The sequence below is a fragment of the Asterias amurensis genome, chromosome 11, assembly GCF_032118995.1.
Source record: "Asterias amurensis chromosome 11, ASM3211899v1".
Taxonomy (NCBI): domain Eukaryota; kingdom Metazoa; phylum Echinodermata; class Asteroidea; order Forcipulatida; family Asteriidae; genus Asterias; species Asterias amurensis.
The window spans coordinates 11,927,282-11,951,843 of record NC_092658.1 but is presented as its reverse complement, the minus strand read 5'-3'; the positions used below and the strand labels follow the sequence as shown (position 1 = coordinate 11,951,843).

The 24,562-nt window shown below is 38.8% G+C and overlaps 1 protein-coding gene across 1 annotated transcript in view; it reads left to right on the top strand.

The window, feature by feature from the left end:
- The window catches only part of LOC139944682 (uncharacterized), a 95,613-nt gene that overhangs the window by 13,390 nt on the left and 57,661 nt on the right, over window positions 1-24,562 (top strand). The window contains exon 2 of the mRNA XM_071941758.1: window positions 17,265-17,580. Within this exon, the coding sequence (XP_071797859.1) occupies window positions 17,578-17,580 (3 nt within the window). The 5' untranslated portion in view covers window positions 17,265-17,577. The remainder of the gene's footprint in view (window positions 1-17,264; window positions 17,581-24,562) is intronic.

Here is a 24,562-nt window from a genome sequence, read left to right as displayed (position 1 = left end):
ATTTAAACATGGTTGCATTCAAGAATACACTTGAATAATAAGACTTGACCTCCGTTTCTGATTAATTGTAAATATTTAAACAATTTCAAAATGAATTATTCGAGTGTGATTAGCAAAAGGGATTTCTGGAAAACTTACAAGTATAACTTGTCCAAAGTGCCAATTTTGTTTTAATGTTAAATTTTTACCGAATCATTTGTAATATTAAAATTACAATAGTTTAATAACCAATTCTTATTTGTATTTTATATTTTCAAGAGTGTTGTATAAATACTATATAGAATTTTTCAAGGAAGAATTGATTTCGAAGAAGAAATTATGTCTCCTTGTTTTTGATACTCGAAACACTCGCACAAACACTGCTGATTCTTGAAGAACATTGTCAAAGTACACACATACATGCTCTCGTAGCAGGTTCTACTGAAGTGTTGTTTTATTGCGCAAAGTCAATGTAAAATATCAAACTTAAAGATGGACTATAATGGTACTCCTACATTAAAATCACTATCAGAACTTGTTTATGTTGTGTTCAGCTATCAATTCATTGTTGTGGTCATGTTTTTCTCCAAATAATTTTGCTACAATTTGACCGAAAAAATTTGACCTCGATTCTTCGATTTTGAAATTTCCCGCCCTGTACTGGTTCCCGGCTATTAAACCAACACTGAAATCCAAGCGGATTTGTAAACCAGCGGACGTCATGAACGCGGTCAAAAAATGGTGATGTCATACCCATGAAGCAACGAGAGTAAACAAAGATTACGCCATGTTACTCCATGTGTTGTGTATGCGTTTTCATCCACACTATAGGCGTGCGTGTGTGCTACGAAGCTTTTTGTTTCTAATGTATCAGCTATAAATACTGCCGATTATTTGGTTGTTTGTGGATGCACTAGAAGTTTCAAAGTTTGTGTAAGAAGCCTGGATCGATTCCGAAATTTAAACCTCTAAGCACTGAGAGAATTCAGGGGGATCTTCTACAACCAGGCCCCAGCCAGTGCTGCTTGTGCATGCTACGACGTCGGCGGGGTCCCTCTGCCGTGGCCCTGGTCGCAAGTGGCCGTGGAACAGCAAAAGAATCAAATGGCATTACAGAAAAGAGAGGGAGAAAAGCCTGGTAAGTACTTGTTAATAATTTTTACAAATCTACTACTGAGAAACTATCTCCATTATTAATTCAGGCCCAATACATGTACATGTAATTGTAATAAGAAAAATAGTAAACAATCTCTACCCTTTTCATGCAAGGAACAATCATCTTGTTGTCAAATGACACGATGTGCATGCTCAGAATCTGACCCGACTACCATAAAATAGCTACATAGTGTAGTGACTCTGTTGAGTGATGAATCCATGTAGCCATCCAAGTGCTTTAGGCATGTTTATGCCCTGGTTTACACTTTCTGGCATGTTCATGCTCAACCATGTGTGAACACTATATTAATCCATTTAAAAAGTTGATTGTTACAGTTAACAGTTTATTGGCCTCGCTGACATGTATTTATATTGTTCTATACTGGATTGCTGGACATTGTTTTTGCCAAAGCTGCCTAAGGATTTCTCCCTTTTTTTTTTAAGGCACAGCTCAAAAATATGTTCAAACTCCCATCCATATAATTGCCCATCCATGGTCATTCAGAATTTTTCTCTCCTAATTCAAGTTACCAATTCCAGAGAAGTTTAGTCTGAAGTTTTCCTATAGCTGTGTTTATTGGCTTGGCACGGTTAATTATGGAGTGGTTACTATATTTGCATTTGTAAAATAAGGCCAGTTCTTTTTCAGCACTAGTTTTTTTATTTATTTATTTATTTATTTTTTGTTTTTATTTTTTTTTGTACAGAAATAACTCGCAGCTCTACACTACAATGAGCATGCACGACGAAGACAATGCAGTACGGAGACATGCTAGCCAGAACTAGAAATGGAGACCTAAGATTCTCAATAGCACTTTAGGTAAGTAGTAGGCTTATGCATGCAAATTTTCAGAGGATCAGATGATTTCTCCATTTTTAGTTTTTCAGCTGCCCCTTTGAAAACTGTTCACGGTGGAGGGGGGGGGGGGGGAGGGGATGGGGTGTTAAATCGCAAGAACCCCCCCCCCCCCCCCACCCCGATCTGTACCTGAACAGTTTTGTACTAGGTGTAGATCTGGGGGAGGGGGGTGGTTGGAGGTCATGTTTTCTATCAGACATAAAGAAAACCTGCCCCCTTGGTTTTGTTGCATGTGGACTCCTTTTGTACTGGTTTTGCGTTAACTCCTGTAAAGTTCTTTTCAAAACTACGCCAACTCAAAGAGATTGTCAGTACATGGTGTTACGTCAAACCTTCCGAGATTGTATTTCTGCCTTGTAAATTTTCAAGAAATCCCACATAACGATTATTTGGTTTTGTTTTTTATTTTTCATTAAACAGATACGCAAAGAATGCATGCACAATGCACTGTTTCATTGTCAGCAGGGTGACAAGACATGAAAACAACTCCATCCCCATCCGCAGCTGATGTGTAACCCCCGTGTCATTGACATCAACCTTCACCAGCCGGAAAAGGATGGGGGGGGGGGTGGGGGTTCAAAGGTAGTGGGTTCAACTTTGTTTGAAGAAAGAATGACCTGTGTCCAGTTTCATGGATCTGTTCATCACCAAATTCTGCACTTATGATCACCGTTCTCTGCTTACGTCCAAACGCTAAATTTCTGAGCTTACTTTGTAAGCGTAGAATGCCTGGTATAAACCAACTATGCACCCATGACTGGCAAAAGCCAAAATTCGCTGGTAACCTGTGAAACGCGCTTGATGTAAGCACAGAATTCCCTGCTTCCGCAAGTGCCGATTCTTTGTTTACAGTATGCAGATCCATGAAACTGGGCCCTAGCTAGCCTGTACACATTGATTTTTTGGTGGTTTTTTTGGGTAGGGGGGGGGGGGGTCCATGGTAGTAGAATCAACTTTGTTTAAAGAAAGAATGACCTGTGCCCAATTTCATGGATCTGTTCACCACCAAAATGTGCGCTATGATCACGGTTCTCTGCTTACGTCCAAAGGCTAAATTTCTGCGCTTACTTTGTAAGCGTAGAATGCCTGGTATAAACCAAGAATGCACCCATGACCCGCAAAAGCCAAAATTTGCTGGTAACCTGTGAAACACGCTTGACGTAAGCGCAGAATTTCCTGCTTCCGCAAGTGTCGATTCTTTGTTTACAGTAAGCAGATCCATGAAATTGGGCCCTAGCTTGTACACATTGATGTGGGTTTTTATTTTATTTTTTATATATATATATTTTTTGTTTGGGGGGGGGGTAACCAGGGTAGTACAATCAACTTTGTTTAAAAACAGAATGACATGGTCTGTACACAATGATTTTATTATATTCTTTTAATGTACAACTTAATTTACAATTTACAAAGAGAACCACAGCTAACTAGGTACATAACATGGCTTAGGTTTTCTTTTTTGGGGGGAGGGGCGTTGACAGGGTTGTATAGTTAACTTTTTTTGATGACGGAATGTTCAGATGATTTCGCTATCACTAGGCAACCTTTTTTCAATTTTGATATTTTAAACTCAAAAATAAACTATTGTCGTTTGCAAATACATACAGTTTTAGTGTTGTCGTTATTATGGAGGTGTACATGGCTTCTGTTTTTTTGTTTTGTTTTTATATTTCTGCTAACCAAGTTGAATGTTGTTACCATGTTAATCATAGTGTATTGTTGACAACAGGGGACAAGTTTATTGCACATAAGTGCTAAATTAATCAATTTGAACCACACACCTAATTTTATAAGCCATAGTAATTTACATTTTGTGTCTTTCAGAAGGGTAGGTGGTTCAAATTAAATTAATCAATTTGAACCCCCCACCCATCTGAAAGAAACAAAATGAAATAATATACATGTACATTTATACGTAAATTATTATGGCTTATCAAATTATTTCTCACTCCCTCCGGATCATTATAACTTGGAAAATTGTTACGACTGAAGACAAATAAACCAAAGCAAAGCTGCCTAATCCGTTGGTGGATACGAAAATCCTTCCACTGTACTGTACACGAGGGTTTGGAAACGTCCTTCGTGTCGCTGCCATCAAACATGATGTCAGTGGCAGCGGTTGAACGGACAAAATAGTCCTAAGCTCACCACTTGCTGATAATCATCATTGCAGTGTTTTCTGTAAAACAAAACAAAAGAATTCATACAAAATTATTAACAAAAGAATTCATACAAAATTATTAGCAACAGATTTGTGGTTTGCATGGTGAAGTGTTAATATTGCATGTGTGTACCTGAATTGCTTTAAAACTATACCCATGCCAGAAGGCAATCATAATCCAAAGTAGCAGTTACATACATGTACATGAGATATTTGTGTAGATGCACATGTGTCAACCACCACGCAGTTACTTGGTGGAGAAAAACAACAACATAGGTTATCTACAATATAAGTTTAAATTGATAATGTATGAATTTTGCCAACAAAGTATAAAACGCAAGACAAAAATTACCCATCCCCTCACATTTCTACTGCCTAAGTCAGTGCATGTGTTGTTCACATACATGTATTATAACGTGAATGGAGGTAAACAATAAACCTTGTCCATCATGTTCGTTCATGTTTTAATTTAGTCAAGGATAGCCTTCAACTATTTTTGGGAGCAGAAATAAACTGATCAAACGAAGCATCATTCAGTATAATTCATGAAACGTTTTGTGGCCTTACCAGTCTGTCTTTAGCCGTCGATCATCAGGGTTTGGCTCATCTTCGGCCTGACGATCATCGTCACCGGGCTGGTTAACTACATGTACTCATAACACGTCTTCGGCTTCTCTCTCGTCCGGTGAGCTCCCCTTATCGCTAGAGCCCTCACTTTCCTCTGAAGTGCCTCCCTGAAATGCCTTTTCCTCATCTATACTGTGGTTTTTCCAAGACCCGCTGCCATCGGACATTTTCGCTGTTTTTTGTGTCAAAAAAATGCAGCCTATAGTGTCCGATGTTATTCTACATTCAATGTACATGTAAAATGCATGCACACGATCGACCTGACACACTGTGTACAGAGCTTCGGTACGTGGTGTGACGTCACACACTGTGTATGAATGGTTCGTGGGTCACCGGCTTTTGCCGAAACTGAGTTTTCTGGGTCGGAGTACGCCGCGCGAATTTGTGTTTTTTTTGCATGAAGGAAAAGGTTTTATTGAATACTACTTAAATATCAGTCCTTATTTTACATTTCTTGTACAAAAATAGTAATATTGGCTATATCAATAATCTGTTATAGTCCATCTTTAATTAATTGTTGTATGGTCTAAAACTCTCAAATTCGGACAATAAAATCACCCCGTTGACATTCTTGAATGTTCAATACAACGAGATGGCATACTGAGCAACCCGTTTGTTAAGCCTGGGGGAGGGGGATGTTGGATAACGATGATGAAAGCATTGAGGACACTCATGTTTTGTTGAAAGCTAACATAGAGGGCGTATATACATACACAGCCGACACTGGATATAGATCAAATAAATAGTTCCCAGTGGAATGGGTTGGTGCTCATTGTTAACGATGTTAATAATGGCGGCCCAATAGTAACGACATTACTTTTAATGTCCAGTGTCCATACTACCACTGAACTTTCATTTTCATTTTGCCCTGCTCATTTTCCTCCATCTTATAAACGTACGGCCTTACCTAGGCACCAACCTACTAACCTTTTCACACTACTCTATTCCCCCGGGTTGCCCCAGGGGAATAACGGCTGGCCTTATCACACTGTGATCGCTTTACCCCCGGTCTGGCCTCTGTCTAGCCACCCCCTCCTCTGGAGTGGGGGTTAGCGGTACAACCGCGGGGTATTCTTGAAACGCGCAGTCGGAACCGAGTGGAAAAGGGACACGGTGGGAAAGTGCACCGGGGTAACCATGGGGTGGAAAATTCCCGGGGCCTCCCCGGGGCTGTATTCCAAAGAGATAAGCGATACAGTTTAAAAGGGATATAGACTTGGCCCCTTTCGCAAGGATCACGAGCCCGAAGTGTGCCGTCAGATGTTCAGACTAGCATTAACACCACGTTCATTGTGTGTCCCGAACATTGGTAACGTTGGCGGCGCACAACTTGTTCCACCCGAAATTAATGTTTTTAAGTAAGAATTTCGAACGCTCGGTCGGCCAAGTGATAAGTACCCCTAGTTTTAACTCTGCAGTCTTCTCTCTAGCAAAACGACAGACCAAGGCAAACTATTATTATGCACCCTGTTGGAATTTATTTCGTATCACTGACGTAATTAATTAGGTGATGACATTGTGACGTTATTTTTGATCTTATAGATCTTTAATAGCCGTAAGAATTTATCGTCACTGCTCTGTCTGATGGTGCCCTGTGATAATGATTGGTCGTAATTACAGATTGAGGGCGCTGTAACCCCTTACCGTTCTGCAACCAAACGCTTCTCCCGGTTTTCCCCGTAAAAACGTAAAGACAGATGGCCCTGTACTATCGTAAGATGACAAAAGCTGTATGTACATAAAGTATTCCAAAGGGATAAGAGATACAGTGTAAAAAGGGTTACAGACTTGGCCCCTGTCTTTATCCACAAGGATCACGAGCCCGAAGTGTGCCGTCAGATGTTCATTGTGTGTCCCGAACATTGGCAACGTTGGCGGCGCACAACTTGTTCCACCAGAATTTAATGTTTGCAGGTAAGATTTGCGAACGCTCGGTCGGGCAAGTTGATAAGTACCCCTAGTTTTAACTCTGCAGTCTTCTCTCTAGCAAAACGACAGACCAAGGCAAACTATTATTATGCACCGTTGGAATTTATTTCGTATCACTGACGTAATTAATTAGGTGATGACATTGTGACGTTATTTTTGATCTTATAGATCTTTAATAGCCGTAAGAATTTATCGTCACTGCTCTGTCTGATGGTGCCCTGTGATAATGATTGGTCGTAATTACAGATTGAGGGCGCTGTAACCCCTTACCGTTCTGCAACCAAACGCTTCTCCCGGTTTTCCCCGTAAAAACGTAAAGACAGATGGCCCTGTACTATCGTAAGATGACAAAAGCTGTATGTACATAAAGTAGATTATCCATACATCAAGGTTGACGTAGAGCTCATCAGCGAGGGGTTAAATGGATTATCAAGAGTTCTACCAACGTGACAATAATGTATCAGACATCACGATAAAGTGAATGTGTAACTTTAATTATTATAAATACTATTTAGAGTTCGTGAGATTTCTTTGTAAAATTTAGGGACCCAGTAACTAAGAAACTCACTTTTAAAGAATTTAAACATTTGATTCAATTTATGTTGAATATCTGCAAACTTCTTACATAGCGTAAGAGTCAATCGACATGACATCACAACATTGTTTACATTTTTAGTAAACAGAATCTTTGACAAGCTACAGGAATACTGTAAACAACCCAGAAGCATTGTTTCATTTTTTTTTTGCAGAAAAACATTTGCCGAATAAATGGCGTGTCATGTCCTAGCGGATAATGGTTGTTCTTATCATCAGAGTGTGGGTTCGAGTCCCAGTCGTGACCCCCTGTTTCCTTAAGCAAGAAGACACCTGACCATGATGCTTCGTCCTTCGGTTGGGGGGGGGGGGGGGTAAAGCCGTTAGTTTAGTTTACTCTATCGAAAAGAGAAGTGGTTCGCTCTGGTGTTCCTTATTTGATTGGCAGAATATTGCACCACGCCACCTTGCAAACCATTCTACGTGCTAAGTTAAAAGGAGTAGGTCTCATAGTTCAAACCTATAGTCCCACGTACCTTACAGGAAAACATTGTATTAAAGCGCCTGAGCCTAGGTTGATATTGAAGTGGAATTATTTTAGTTAAGACAATGTCTCAGCAGTCAATATAAACGGTGTTTTTAAGTAACAACTATGTGTGATGTTGCAAGCTGTCTGTTTTGAAGTTGTTATTTTGGAAAGAAGAAGTGTTGGCTCTGACAAGAGGCATTGGTTTTGAGGTTTTTTTTTTTTCAATTGTGTGCCTGAAACGAACACCAACAATGTTATTTTCCCAATGAAAAGCATGATATTCCGGTCGTTTTCTATTGAGAAGAAAAAAAAAAACGAGAAATGTTACCCAAGACTAAACCTACAACTAGACTTGACAGAAACAAGTTTTCTTTAACAAATTTTAATTTGCAAGCCGAATGTTGGATGATGGCGGTCTATCTTCCTTCCATGTCAGCTTACCTGGAACTTGTCAACTGTAATTCAGATACGCACGGTTTGCCATTTGATTCGAAGAATGAAAGAAAACTGATTATAATATTTTGAGAGTACACGACAACTCGTTTCTATAGCAGCTATAATGCGCCTTAGAAGGTAGTTGGTGTATACACAAGCCGTGTACAGCAACATTAAATGCTGCCCTCTGTTGACAACAATAGTTTATCGGCGCACATACTACAGACAAACTTGTTTAATCGCCCTTCAAATCACTGAAAATATTGTTTGAAATAACTATCTTATTTCTATATCGCATTTGCATGTAATCGTTAACAACAAAAAACGGGGTGTGGGAAGCTTGGAGGCGTCTAAGCCTAATCGGTGTATGCTGCACGATCACTTGGATCAGTGGTAAGCCCCGCCCCGAGTAAGTCTAAACGAAGGGGGAGCATAGAAAAGTCCTCCAGGCTGGTCCACTAACATTCATTTTGTGTCTCTCTTGTTTGAGAGTAAACGGGTTGGTCATGGGGGTCATTATAATGTATGTGAAGAGGCAAACCAACTTTGCTTCCGAGTTGTGACCCTATGCATAAAGTGCTGAAAGAATCGTGATCCCTATTTAAGAAGATAACAAAAAAATCCACAAAATAATAGAAAAACTCAAAAAATAATTCCCCAAAGACCACTGGAAAAAGCCACACACCTGTGATAGAAATTAAAGCCAGTAATTCCATTGCCCAGTATCTATATATAAACTGCCTATTAAAAGTCATGCACTCTGACTTATTAAAAATATTACTTCACCCCGCCCGTAATTACATTGGGTTAACATTTTTGTGAGAAAAGTGCAAGTGCTCTTTGGTTCAAGGTTTGGCGGGCTTTGCTGTTTCTTGGACCGTCGTGTTTCCTTCTGGGATCGTGACTTTCTAAAGCAACGAGTTGTTTGTTTTATTGCTGTTGAACTCTTAGTGTACTCAGTGGTCGTGAATGGGTTGTAAAGAAGCAGAAACACTTGGGAAATGGCGCCAAGTAATAACTGGTGAATTCATTTTAGAGTAAACGATGCAATATTGTTATGCTCGATTCACTGCAAAAACAAGGATACAAAATTAACACGTGGGTGCTATTTAACTATGGGTGTTGTCACATTACAGATACCCCAACAGAAGAGCAAAATGTACACCAAAGAGTGTGAAAATGAAACTTATCTGTTCTAAAACAATTACAATTGCGTTATGTAAACGCCCTGAGACGTTAACTTTGATGTTGTCTTTAGTATCTATTATGTGACAAAAAAAGCAATACCAACGGTAAATGTTTACATCTCACAGTTTCAAATATATCTTTATGATAGCTAGAGATATATTTGTTATTTCAACTGCAAAAGATTCTACCAAAATTTAACCTTATTTTGTAAACGCATAAATTAAATCAAGTGAGTTTTAAGTTAAAAATGTTTCAATGTAGAGCCCACACCTTTTGTTTTCGAGACGATAAAAATACACAAACAAATATCTGAAACACCAAGTTTTAAACCAAACAGAATGCACAAAAGAGTAAGAAAAGATATTGGTCAAATTTGTAGAGTTGTATCCCTAGATATAACATTGCTTGTTGTTCAGCCTCACAACAATGAGTAGAGTTAGCAGCCACGAAGTGTTCAATATACATGGGCTTTGGCTGGTACTATCTTTTGTGGTGAGCAAAATAATTAGTGATTGGCTTATTTAATTTTGCACGGACAAAGCTCTTTGAAACGGAAACAAGATATTAGTTTCGAATCTTGCAGTATACTTGTGTGAATTTATTATCCATTTTTAGTTTCATTCTATGCATAATTTGTGTAATTATGTTAAAACTATTTGTGAATGCCTTGTTGGGCTTTCAGCACAAGTAAACATTAGAAGCAGAACAAAATACAATAAAAAAATCGCAGTACGAAGTATTCCTTACTTCAAATTATATGAAATTCCCTAACCTTCACAGTTATGCCACCTCTTTTTGATTTCTTGGAGCGCGACCTAAAACAACATCAACTCTGTTGCACTCTATTGATAACCGCCTTCTATTCAAGAATGATTGTTTTTCGGCAATCGTCTACTTGGGACAATAGCCCCTCATCCGCTGTCCGCAAGCGGCCTTCCCCCAGCCCAGGAGCACGGCGTAACGTCCGCGGTTTTTTTCTTTCTTCAGTTTCCTCAAATTGCACTATCATGACAAATTTAATGAACTCTGTCAAAACTACAAGGCTTTATTATGATGAATATTGTCATAACAAACGCTAACCATTATTGGTACAAGTGCAATTTCCTCCTTCCCTTCATAGGCGCACTCATTTTTAATTACCTTAGGTTTTAACCCAACAGCCATGCCCGTGCCGATTGTGCTGTAGTTAGCGTTCACCAGCAGTCAGTATGTTTGGATTACCTGTTGAAATAATTGAAGACAATACTACCACAAGTCCAATTTCATTAACAGACAGCAAGCGTCAGGGGCAGAGGTACAATTAGACATCATCAATATTTGGCCTCGGACTACCATGGCAACCGATCGCTTCATCGTCATCATCATCATTATCAACCAACCAATTTTGTTGTTTCACTATTGAGTGTGTCCCTCCTCTCTTTGTTTTTCTCACTCATTATGGAGACAATAAATTCGGATGAAATCATGGTATCCGGTTCTAGACCGGAAAGGAATACAGTTTTCTTCATTGTCCTACACTCCTTCACAGCCATGTGACCTTCTCATCCAACACCAAATTAATCATTTCGAGAACTCAACAATCTTCTAGAAATTGAAGTAATTAAAAATCAAGTTTGGCTTTGTACCTTTTTATCTATAATATGCCTCCAACACTTGGTTTCTCAAGCTGACTCCAGATGGAGACTGATCGAATCATAGATAACACTAGTTCTTGAAAGAAATAGTTCTATTTAATTTGCAGTAAACACATCCACATGTACTCTCTGTCAATGTAAAAGAGTGAAAAACACCACTCTTTGCATTTCGAGTTGTCCCTCATACGGATCTTTAAAACAAATGGGGGTTAAATAACTCTTTTATAGAGGGGGTTTCAGTCCAGGACAGAGTGAAAAATCACTCAAAAAAGATTGTCCCTATGGCTCTTCAAAGAGTGCTTTTTCACTCTTTTGCATTTAGAGAGTATTAAGATATCGATATGTTGATTTTGTTTTTGTTTTTATGAAATAAATTACCTTTAATAGATGTTTAATTTGCATCGGGGATAAAGAATATTCATTATGGCTTTACCCATTAACATCGATTTGTGTTGCACTTTATACTCGGTACTTTCCCCGAGTTCTGTGGGAAAAATGAAATCGCAGGAATAATACTCAGGTGGGATTCAAACCCACGACCTTTACAGTTGTAGAGTAGTCCCATATCAACTACAGAATGACTGATATTAAGTTATCGAACACTTGTTTAAGCATAACTTGAAACCTTAAGTACACTATTACACTATCTGTGGATACTCCCTTGACGTTAAGAAATTGACATTCGAACGAGTGACAGTTTTAAAAAAGACCAGTATTGTCAAAGACCAGTATTCTCACCTGGTGTATCCCCTTTGAACTCAATTGGTCGTCAAAGTTGCGAGAGAATTTATGGAAGAAAAACACCCTTGTTGCACAAGTTGTGTGCTTTCATGCTTGAATTCGCGACCTCAGTTGAAGTCTTGAATTCAATTAATTTTTTTTAGTGAGAAATGACTTCTTTCTCAAAAGTTCATTTCTCAAAATGTTGTATACCACCAACAGCTATCCATTGCTCTTTACCAAGTATAGTTGCTACAAATTATTTTGAGTATTTACCAGTCACTGTAGTGTCCGCTCCTTTGTGCTTTTTATTAAGGACTTATTTCAGACAATCGAAATCGATGCGTAAATAATACAGAAAAGATGCATTTTGCTCATTATGTGAAAACTTTGTATCTAGACGTAAAGTCCACACAAAGTTAGCTCCTACATAACCCGGGTTGAATTTCATAAAGCACTACAATTAAAGATTCATGTGAAGATGAGTTGTCAATACTGTCATGATAGTGATTTGTATTGTGCCATCACACTTTGCATAGCAATTAAGGATGATACACACTGAGTTTGTTTTCCCCAGACTGTGCCTCAGTTGAGTGTATAATATTATTTAAGAACATTCAGAGGCAATCTTTCAAAGTCCATCTTTATTGAGACAAACTCATCAGCTTGTTGATCTCATTAGGAACTTTAATTTGCTCATCAAACAAAATGGGAGAAGAAGATGATTCGTACTTTCGGGCTGCTAGACAATAATATAATTGCAGACTATACTTTGACAGGTTACCTGCGACATTGTGCTGTTAAGCAAAATACTTTTGTTAATACTGTTGTTCTAATTATCTTTTCCCAATGATTCCGGAGCCCGTCTGGTTGATACCTTCCATTATGGAGATTAGACACCCTCTGTATTTTCCTCTGATTGTATAAGCCACTCTAATTATGAAAATTACAGCTGCCAATCGTCCCCCTCCCCCTTCCCCCTGCCCCACACACCAACTAGCTCAGTGAAGCCGAGCATAGGAGATGCATTGTTTCCAAACAACAGTAGCTCTGGAATTGACTAGTGCCTCAGTGAATAGACATCTCAAATGAAATAGAGAGTCACAATAATATGATTGGATTATACCTGTTGCGCAAGTCAACACTTTAATTAGCCGAGGGGGGTACTTGATGATACCAAAAATGTGATTAATCTACTCAGCAAATTATGGACTGGGAATTGGGAGACGCACATAAAGCGGAATGGCCATTAGAGTCCAGTGCATCATAATGATGCCATTACTAATAATGACAAGTTCAAGTTAAAGGGGGCTACTGATGGGTTTTGTGTGTTGACGTTTCGTCACGCTGGTGTACAGCTGTAATCTGTCTAGCGATTATCAGTAGTAGGACCCGTGGGGATGGTTTTAATGATGCGAATCTCTAGTTTTGTTTTCATCAGAACACTACACCAGCACAAAGGGGAACACAAAATGTCACCAGCTGTATGACAAATTGGACTTTAATTTTGTGTACAGCTAACTCTGTACATCTCAGCTTTTTGCTTTTGAGGACACCCCCCCCCCTTCTCCTTGTTTCATACAACAAAGGGGAACATATGTCATTTGGGCAATATTGTGTATGAAACGTATGACAAATTGATCGTGCTCAATTAAAAATCTAAAAAAAATTAAGTATTGTGTATGAAGACACCACCCCCCCCCAACCCACCAACTTGTTCAATAAAAACACCTTGCAAAGCACAAAGGGAAAACAGAATAATCGGGGAAAAGGAAGTGTATGATTAATTGTTTGTATAGTTTGATTTTTGTTTTCAAGTTTTTTATTTTAACCTTTCCCACAGTCAAAGATTTTACTTAAATTATTTTTTAGAGTAAACATGCATGTGCCTTGGGACTTATTATATAATTTTGTTCTTGTATCTCGACCAAGAATATATCTGTTCACAGAATTGTAATAATTGGTCTTCGCCTCAATGCAAATGCATGTCTTTAGGAAACATTGCCTACAAGCTCTTCCTCTAAAATCCCTCTTGCGGTGTCATATTTATTTTCATCTTGATAGGCCTACCTATATATTTACTGTATTGTAATCTTTAAACTGCTCGCTCTTGTGTGATAATGTATTTTGTTGATACTGTGGACAATAAATTAACCTCTTGAATCAAATCAGTAGGTGCAATTATAATTGCACCTACCCTCCCCTCCCAACAACTTATTTTAGACAGTACGGTTACAACCTTCGCTCTAAAAATAAAACTTGCTTGAAGTGCGCCCTCTAGCGATGCTATTGTTTAGTCATCGAATCGTGCATGAACGCCTTGAATTGAGGTTATATTTCAACGCGCAAACAGACTGCTACCAATCATGTTAGATCTGTCAGAAAGTTTTAAAACAAGCTTATGGTAGTATACATGGTTTGCACTATTTAACTGCCCATTCTGAAATCAATCATTTCCTTTGATAACGACCACAGAATTGGGTCGGGTTTTATTTTTAAATTAGTTCTCATGCATCAAAGAAATGAGACAAATAATGTGGCTTGTGTTTAGTACAGTATGAATGTAGCTGGTGTTGCATGGCGCCAATTCCGAAAGGCCTTAACTCTTCACTGATAACTGTATTGTGCTGCTGACGTGTGAGGGCGCTCTACCACATACAGCTCAGCAAACACCTTTATCGTTGCCTCCGTGAAGAGTCAGGCTTGATTCAAGTATCATGGTTATAACATCTTGTGATGATAAACTACGCAATCGACTGTGATATGGAAAGAAGGCATATGTAACTTCTATGTATCAGAGTTCAATGTTGAGCTTGTACAAAACATTCTCCCGAAGACGATCAGGGGCCAATTTTATAGAGCTGCTTAAGCACAAAAATTTGCTTAAGCACGAAAATAGCTTGCTTATTTTACACATGTTACTGGCCAAAATGTCATGCAATAATACATTGCTTGTGACTGGTATTTAACTGTTGTTTACTTAGCATAATAATTGAGTGGAGTCTTGGCCGGTAATCTGATTTTACTAAGCAAGGATTTTTTTGCTTAAGCAAATTTTTGTGCTTAAGCAGCTCTACCTATGAAATTGGGCCCTGAGCATAGTGATCGAAACGTTGAGTCGTTAACCACCGGTTATTTCCAAAAAACCAACACCATTCAAACAAGATATTCACACGGTATTACCGCAAACCTCTCTTAAAGGCAGTGGACACTATTGGTAATTGTCAAAGACTAGCCTTCACAGTTGGTGTATCTCATCATATGCATAAAATAACAAACCCGTGCAAATTTGAGCTCAATCGGTCGTCGAACTTGCGAAATAATAATGAAAGAAAAAAACACCCATGTCACACGAAGTTGTGTGCGTTTAGATGGTTGATTTCGAGACCTCAAGTTCTAAATCTGAGGTCTCGAAATCAAGTTCGTGAAAAATTACTTCTTTCTCGAAAACTATGGCACTTCACAGGGAGCCGTTTCTCACAATGTTTTATACCATCAACCTCTCCCCATTACTCGTCACCAAGAAAGGTTTTATGCTAAAAAATTATTTTGAGTAATTACCAATAGTGTCCACTGCCTTTAAGTTACTTATACCTCCGCCATGCGAAGTTTCAAGTCCTACTTAAAAAAACAAAACAAATTAATTTATCAGACGGTTCCATTTCTGACTCGTTTACGTTTTGTTAAATGGAATAGTCCAGCTAATTACCTAGTGATGTGCGCATCCATCCAACCGACTCTAGGCACTAATTTGTTTTATATCACCTTAGAGTTGATTTATTTCCAATTGACCGTATGCGGGTGACGTCATTAATTGTTTAGGGCGCCCTCGGCTACAAGTAAAAATGAAGAGTGATTATTGTTTCACACGGTGTGATGACGTCATTGCTTGTTTATTAGATCAACACACGATAGTCCATACAAACTACATTGAAGGTAGTTAAAGTTATAACCATGATACTTGAAGCAATTCTGACTCTTCTGCGGAGGCAACGGAAGTAGTTGCATCCGTTGTCTCCGTTGTCCATGGATAAAAGCCTTGGTGCCATTTGAATTTGTACTACAATATTCTCATAAAGATGCCCTAAATAAACATAAAAACGTCATCATAAAATTGCACAGAGAAGTATACGCAGCTAAGCCTACGTATGCGATACACAGAACTGTTTTGAAGAAAGTTTTGTTTAGAGGCCATTTTCGCACCAATCCAAAAATAACCTTGTACGCACAAAGGGTCCCTGACTAGACTGCATATTATTTGGTTTTGCTACATTTGGACCTACAAATGTGTCCAAAGAAAACTGGCCCCTCCATATCGCAACTGTCTGAAACACAGCTCTGGTGGTAGCATACAGGTGGTTTTGCAGAACTTGTAGGTCCAGGTTTTTGTTTCACTACCCTTTTGGAAGATAGACCTGGTACATGACATTCTTTGTGCATGGTCGCACAATTACACCCAAAAACAAAAACATGTCACAACTTATAACTACATTGTACTTATGTTTTAAAGTTTTTTTTCTACTGTGACGAGTTGTAAAAGGTCGGACGGTATTTAGTGCTTTTTTTTCTTTCTTTTAACACACAAAAATACCTCCCTCTTCCCCCCCCCCCCCAAAAAAAAAAAAAAAACTTACAATTTTAATAAAACAAAACTCATTAATGTCAAAAAAAAAAGTACTAAATGTTTTATAAAAAGGATTAGGCTACATTTCTGCCAATACAGTTAAACATAAAAAATAAAATAAAAAAACAAAAAAACAAAACGCTCAGAGTTGACAAAAAAAAGTTATGCTGTATGCTTTGTACGATTGGCTTGATCCACCAATCAAAGCACATTGATCTGTGTACACAAGTGTTTATCTGGCCAGATTGGTTGAAAGTACATTGACAGACCATTAGAGGAGGATGCAACATACGGCAGTTTGCTAAGCGGTTCCAAATTAATGGTTGTTGTTTTTAAAGGCAGTGGACACTATTGGTAATTACTCAAAATAATTATTATCATAAAACCTTACTTGGTAACGAGTAATGGGGAGAGGTTGATGGTATAAAACATTGTGAGAAATGGCTCCCTCTGAAGTGACGTAATTTTCGAGAAAGAAGTATTTTTCCACGAATTTGATTTCGAGACGTCAAGTTTAGAATTTGAGGTCCGAAATCAAGCATATAAAAGCACACAACTTCGTGTGACAAGGTTGTTCTTTTTCTTTTTCATTATTATCTCGCAACTTCGACGACCGATTGAGCTCAAATTTTCACAGGTTGGTTATTTAAGGTATATGTTGAGATACACCAAGTGGGAAGACTGGTCTTTGACAATTACCAAAGGTGTCCGTTGTCTTTAACAGGTGCAGTTCTTCTTTTAGGGTCACATAAAATAATATACTTGGTATAACGTCAGACACAGCACCCATTTTATAGATTCCATTTGCAATCATTGGGGAAGATACGTTTCAAATATCTGCTGGAACAGAATTTAATAACGTTTTTTATTTTATTTAAACTTTTCAACAGGTAACCCAGGTAGTTCAAAAGTAAAACAACACTGGAAGAGTAAATTGCAAGACTCCATCTTGAAAAAGGATCCATGCTCGGAAAAAGTTATAACTCTTGCGAACAAGATATGGCAAACTTTCGAGAAAATAATAATATACCCCTAAAATGCATGCCGCATGGTGAAACGTAACGTCAAGAACCCAATCTGAAGAGCGTTGGAACAGCTCTCACCACCGGCTAGAAGCGTATACTCATATAAATGGAAGTTCGACTGAAATAACGGCCGTACTCACAAACTCGATAACCGACTGCAACATGTACTCTGAGGCTGATGGTAAGTACTCGTGGTCAAAGTACCACTTTCCTTTCCACATCTCTACTATTCGTTTATACAAGGAAAAGAAAACAACATGAAGTTGTCTTGTTTGAAAGATGGTTATAGTTGCAAGCACCATTGTCGTAAAAAAAATAAGACCCCCCCCCTCCAACAAAAAAACCAAATATGTATAAAATAAAAAATAATAATAAATACATCAACAAATAAAAAAATTGTAAGACTAAATGAACAAAATACAAACAAAATATGAATAACAAACACAACAACATACAGCAAATGTGTTTATACCTCATTTTAAAGTATTGTTTCACATTCGAATACTTGGAGATTCGAATACTTGGTACTCGGGTGTTTGACTCGGTACTCGGATGTCAGAATACTCGGTACTCAAATACTTGTATTCAAACTCAATGGCCTCAAAACTCGTAATCGTGTACTATTCGGCTACCCTAGAGCCCATCAGTACTTGATACTCAACTGAAAAGTATTGGTCTGTAACACGCTTACTACTAACATAAAGTAGTAAGCAGAAGTGTGTTTCATAAAGTATTCGAAGACTTGACTGCGCGTGTGCGTGTTCACAATGTAATATGCATTAGGGCGTCACTTTATCTGGCGTCAATTTCATAGAGCTGTTGAAGCAACAAATTACTGCTAAGCGAAAATGAGCAGGATAACAGTCATAAACTGTACGTGTGACGTGGAATTTTGGCTGGTAACCTTGCGTTTACGTTTACGCTGATTAATCGGCAGGAACCTTAAGTGAGAACGTTAGGCCGAGGGTGCTTGATTGTTGGTGCAGTGCAGATTGGACACATACGTGCTAGCAGAAAAACAAAACAAAGGAACTGAAGGTGCTGAAGACAAGACAACTGGTGCTTAATTGGTGCTAGACAGTGGAAGTAAAGACGTGGCTGCTGCTTTAATATGCTTAATGCAACTCCTCCCCTGAAGACCTCTAAGGTTGCGCGGCCAACCATAGCCTGGTATAAGCTTTATAGTCTGTTCCCCATTGCTTTTTGTAGCACAACAATATGATGCTTACCAGAATAAGGCTACCAGCCAAACTGCCGTATCACATGTGCAAAGTGTGACTCGTATCATGCTCATATCTGCTTAGCAAAAGAAGCAAATCTTTTCTGTTTAGGCATCTCTGTGAAAACGGCCCTGGTCACAGGAATCGCCGGCAGACTAACGTGTATGTTGCCTTGCTTGGTCAAGTTTGTCACTTTCTCCATTCTGACCCTTTGCTCAATGTGTCATCATTCTAAACTTTCAAGTTTAAAGCACTCTAGCTACCAGGGGCCAATTAATGATCAGCCTTTCACCACTACATTAAAATTTCATGCAAATGAAGTCTTGGTTAATTTACTTTAATTTCTATATCATTTTGACCGACTCGATTATCTGTTGGTGCTCATTTGTTATAATGAGGACTTGACTGACAGGAGCGGTAGTTCTTTAAAAACAAAAAGGGTCGCTTGAATTATTTCAAGTTCTATTACAGCGATACTTTATTTAATGAACTTTGGTTCCTGGAGACTATATACTATACCGTTAAGAGATCATTATATCCCCATTTGGCCAACCAGGATAAATAGATAATTGAGGCTAATGCCTCTTTTTCTTCAAGTGCCATTATGGGTTTTATTAATAACTTGTAATTCTCATTATCACCGACATCTTCTCGTCTACGTGTCACACATGGCTCGCCGAGCAGCGCGAAATCCATCCCGCACCACCCGACCGTGGTAAATTGCTTCAATACTCGGACTCACACACCGTGTCTTCCAATGCTGCCGTCAAGAGAACAGCATCTCTACTCAAATTAGAATAGAAAGAAGACGGGGGAAAAAGCTGAGTAGAGAAGATACATCAATCGGCAGCATTGGGTTGGGAGAGGTAGTGGCGTTTGCAAGGGGGGGGGGGGGGCTCGGCTGCCGGCATGACTGGTGATACGAAACCGATGAGTATAGGTTTTATTAAATGAGCATTATTTTTCGGCAAAGTGATTCAGTATGCTGCAAACATATGGATGCGTTGCGGGTCTGCCAGACGCATTACCTGAGACGAAACCCCATAATATAATAAGAGAATTTGGTTAGAGACGGTTTATACTTCGTCAGTTTTAGAGGCCGATAGTTAATAAGTTAATAACGGAAGGGGGGAAACTTGAGGATTGAGCCTGGCTGAAATCAATGTGGAGTAGGAATGATCTGTTTATGTCATTAGGGAATTCAAAGTCACGCGGGAGTTGAGTTAAGACCTTGTGTAATCACGAGGCGTTCGGGGACTGGCATAAATGAAAAAAAAAAGTTATCTATATACAACATTTGGGAATAAGCTTAACTGGTTTTATGTCAATTATTTTTGTTCGTGAAGATATATAATTAAACTTCTCGTGGTACCGTGACAAGTTGGACAGACTTCTTTATTACTTCTCGGTCAGGAACTTCGTCTTGATGGGTTCAAAGTGTTACATAGGGCCCAATTTCATAAAGCTGTTTTAGCAGAAAATAAACATTTGCTGAACTAATTCATTTGATAAGAAAAATATGAGTTGGGCACCATTAACAATAACGTAAACTTAATGGAATGTTGGCTGGTAACCTGCTTCAGGTAACAGTGAGTTGTGTACAAAATACAAGGAAAAGATCTGACCCAGATACACTTTAAGAAAAAAGGTTTGCCCTGTTGTTTCTGGCCGTGACTGCTGAGAGTGCACCACAGCACATTGTGAAGCATCAAAAGGTGCTGCTTTTTAACTTGGTATCATAAATATTAAAAACATTCTTAAAAATGGTTCTCTATAATGTGCAACCAATTTGGGTTTGGGTAGATACGCGCTGCAGTATTCATCACCAACTCTTCAGCACAGTGAAGGTGTCTTGCAACATTCATGTTACATAGATCCGGGAAAAGTGACAGGAGATAAACTCGAATTGAAAACTCGAGCCACTAAAAAAGAAAGAAAAGAATAGACAAATATCACTCCACTGAAAAAAATAATTGGTTTTCCCCCCACCAGGACGTGTGTAATTTAGTTTGCTTTAGTATCTTTTGGATGGCCTCAGACAGAATTAGGCAGTTGTTACAAAGTCCAGTTTGCAAAGTGACCTACAAACTGAAATGACCTAAATTAATCTTACCCTTTCCACTAAAATGGATTCACCTCAACAGCTAATACCCTTCAACTAAAAAATGTATTCACTTTTTGCACTTTTAGGATGCTGAACGTGTTTTTGGGTTAAATAATAAAGAGAGTCACTTTAATTATTTATTCAGCGCTTAAAAAGGGTAGGGACATTAATTTTTATAGAATCTTGACGTAGTGCTATTAGCCTGAAAACGATAATTATTTTAGGTTGTTCTCACTTAAAGGGTGAGTGGACTTCGTTTTTTTTTTTTTTTTTTTGAGTAAATTTTATTCAAATCTCATAATTTTTAGTAAAAACAACCCATTAACAGTCAGGCTGAAATAGTACTGTGTTGGATTTACCCGTAAGTGGCAATTTGAGCAGCTTGGGATTTGGTGTTCTTAAAGGAGGTGAGAGATTTAGAAGAAGTGTTTCAGAACGCCCGATGAACAAGCATAATACTGGAGAGCTCCTTAATCTAAATAGTTTCGTATGTGTGCCTATTCATAAAAGAACCAATTATTCTCATAAAAAAAAACACATTTAATTTCGTTATTATTGGTAATTACTCAAAATATTATTTTGTCACCATAAAAACTTACTAACAAGGAAGCGCTCTTGATAATATAAAACATTGTGAGAAACGGCGCCCTCTGAAGTGACGTAGTTTAGGAGAAAGAAGTAATTTCTCACTAAAATAATAAAATACTTCACTGAAGCCTTGTTTTATGCATCTCAACAAAGTAATGCAGCAAGGGTGTTTTGCTTTCATTTTCTCTTGCACTTTCGACTACTTTTGTTATTTTATCCTCATAATTATGTTGGGATACACCAAGTGAGAATATTGGTCTTTGGTAATTACCATATGTATCCAGTGCCTTTAAAGGGATGCTGCAGTGAACTCAAATAAAACAGTTAATTTTGCTGTCATTTATTTCTGATATATGTATTGAACATCAATAAAATGTGTTTTGTTTATTCCCGACATATCTGACTTGCGTAATTAGCGAATAAGTCATGCCCCCCCCTTTTGTAGATTGTTACCGCCCCTACCATCGACGTTACGTCGGGAATTCAAACATATTATCGTCGGCAAAAAGAGTCTGGTCCCTAACTACACGCGCCTAGGTACCAGCCACACAGTGCACACGTCTCTATATGCACACAACCAGGGGGCCCGACAGCTCCGGTTACCGATGACATCACGTTTATGCAAATGAAGGCTCCCTTTTAGGGGCGTGGTGGGTTCCCCTAATCTCTTGAAAACCATTTTTAAAATACTTGCGCATTTAGTAAAAAAAAAGTAAAACAATATTTCAGGTTTAAAAAATCATGTTTAATCGTTTAAATGAATATAAAAAAAACTGCAGCCACCCTTTAATTCAGCTTCTTTGATTCAGTAAATCGGCTTGGTGAGACGGCAACTTGGCTTGTTCGATACAAGAATATATCTTGATTGGGGTTTATGACCATGACCATTCGACCTGTTCTATAAAATACGTCACATTGACAAGATAAACCATCTCGGTATTCTGAAGCTTCGTGTACGTATGGCCAAATTTGTTCGTACCGTTTCACCAAGGAGGCATAGATTGTTTGTGTTGTATCCATATACAAAAGTAAGAAAAAATTATTGATTGACTTAAAAAACAAAACAGAAACAGCATACACCCTCTTTCCAGAATATAATGAAAAAGAAGAGAATGATTCTTACAGTTATCATTTTCTCGTTATGTGAAAAACCATTTTCAATTACTCACTGTCGTGTATGAGAGATATAGTCAATAAACCACGCTGGGCAGATTCTTTCAGGATAGTGAGTTTCAGTATCTCCAATCTCTAACTGAATATTAAGACCCAGAGTTAAACAAAATCTTCAATACACGGATATCTATTCTGCCCGTGGACCAAGCATCGCGCCCTGGGGTGACAGTTGTATCTGTTTTGCACCCGGCGCACAAACATGATTTTCTCGTCACCACCCTTGGCTGTGCACGTTTTAGTCGCAGCATCAGATAAAGAACTTTCTATGTGAAAGGAATAGAGAAAAAACTTCTCCCGTTGAAAATGTCTCATGGGATCTCCTCCGGGTTCTGACGATACGTTGTTTACTTTGCGATATCGTTCCCGTCTCACCACAGATCAATTTCATTTCCACCCCGCTATATTCCATTTTGGTACCCCCAAGTTGACTAAGGTATATGCTGTACGTGTCTCCCTGCAGCACTACACCCTAGTCATTTTCTTCACTTGAAGGCAAACACATCACCGGGTAAGTCCGAACAGGACAAATTCAATTATAAGACGTGTTCATCCCTGCAATTAAGGGGGGAATCAAAAGTGAGGATGGTACTTTAACGCGCGTGCAGGGAAGCTGCAGTCCTGGGTTGTCAATTTGTGGGATTGCTTTGGCTTGACTACGGATGAGGCATTGTGCAGTTCTTCATTCTGTATCTTGGGTATGGGAGCTCTTACATCAAGCCAGATCAGAGAAGGGGATGGGGGAAAAGGGGAGATAACAAGAGTCTACTTTCTCGAGCACAACGCACTCATCTCCTAGTCGAATTAAATTCTGTAATTTAATGTGTCCACCAAAGATCCTCTCCCATTATCAATCAATTTTCCCTGCTGAAGCCCAGCCCGGTATCAATATCGTAATGGACCGCTAGGGAGACTCGCCGTACCCGCGTTCTCATAGCTAGATTACTTTTGTCAACAGTCGCAAGGGGATTATAGTGTAAACATAAATGCCAAACAATACAAGAGGCGCGCTGCGGCTGCTTGTAATTGAAAAGCATGTTTTTTGGCGGGAGATACGGGGTGTTTTTGGCGGGAAGGGAGTTGCAGGGATGCAATTAGTGAGATTAGTACATCTCCAATGACAGCGACGTACAATAGCAACCCGCATCAGCTTCGCCCCTGCACTTTATGCTTGGCTCCATTTCGGTTAAGTTTAGCGAGAGAGCTGCCAAGCTCACTTTCTGAGTTGTTCCCGGCGCCACCCGCGCTGCACGAAGACCCGGGGAAATATCATCTCTCAAAATATTTATGCTAGTAATTTTTGTTCTTCTTCTTCAGCTTGCAATAATGGTGAGCGTCACGCGCGTGTTGGGCTGGTGTATATGTTCATGCGAGTTTCTAGTGGGGGCGAATTAGTTGGTCATTAGAGCACTATAATCGCAATTCGGGGACGGCTTAAATTATTTACCATGACAGGGGTAACATCGTCTTCTATCTGTATTTAGATGGTGATGCTAATGGATAAGTAATCAAATAAGTACGGTGTGTGGGAGAGACTGCCTGAGTGTGGGGCACTCCAAATTGGGCGGGAAAGAGATCAGCTATTTTGCGTGAATATGGAAGCTCACGTTTTACAATGCAGTATCGGTTCGGATGATCTGAAATTGGTTTGTAAGGTTGAGATAAAAATCTAATGAGGGTTACGTTGTGCTTGGTTCCGGAGTTTATTAAAATAGACGGTATTAAGGCATGCGGTGGGTTCGTTTTGAGTTGGATACATTGAATATGGTTCAAAACTCCTGGATGAAGTGTAATCCGTTTACTTAATCGAATCATTAAGAAATACAAACATGAACGATTTTCTATTCAGTTCAATTCACATCAAAAAACAACATGATATAATGCATATTAACTTGGTAATGGCGAACAGTGTAGTGTACAGTCAAATAAAGGAACAGTATGGAGGCCGACTAAATAAGCCAAGGCTTGTATAGGAGTCAGCTTGTGGACGGACAGAGACAAGACAAACAAAATATAATTTGTATTAGAACAATTAATGAAATACTAGCAATGTAGGCATCGGAAATAAAGCTTAGCTGAAC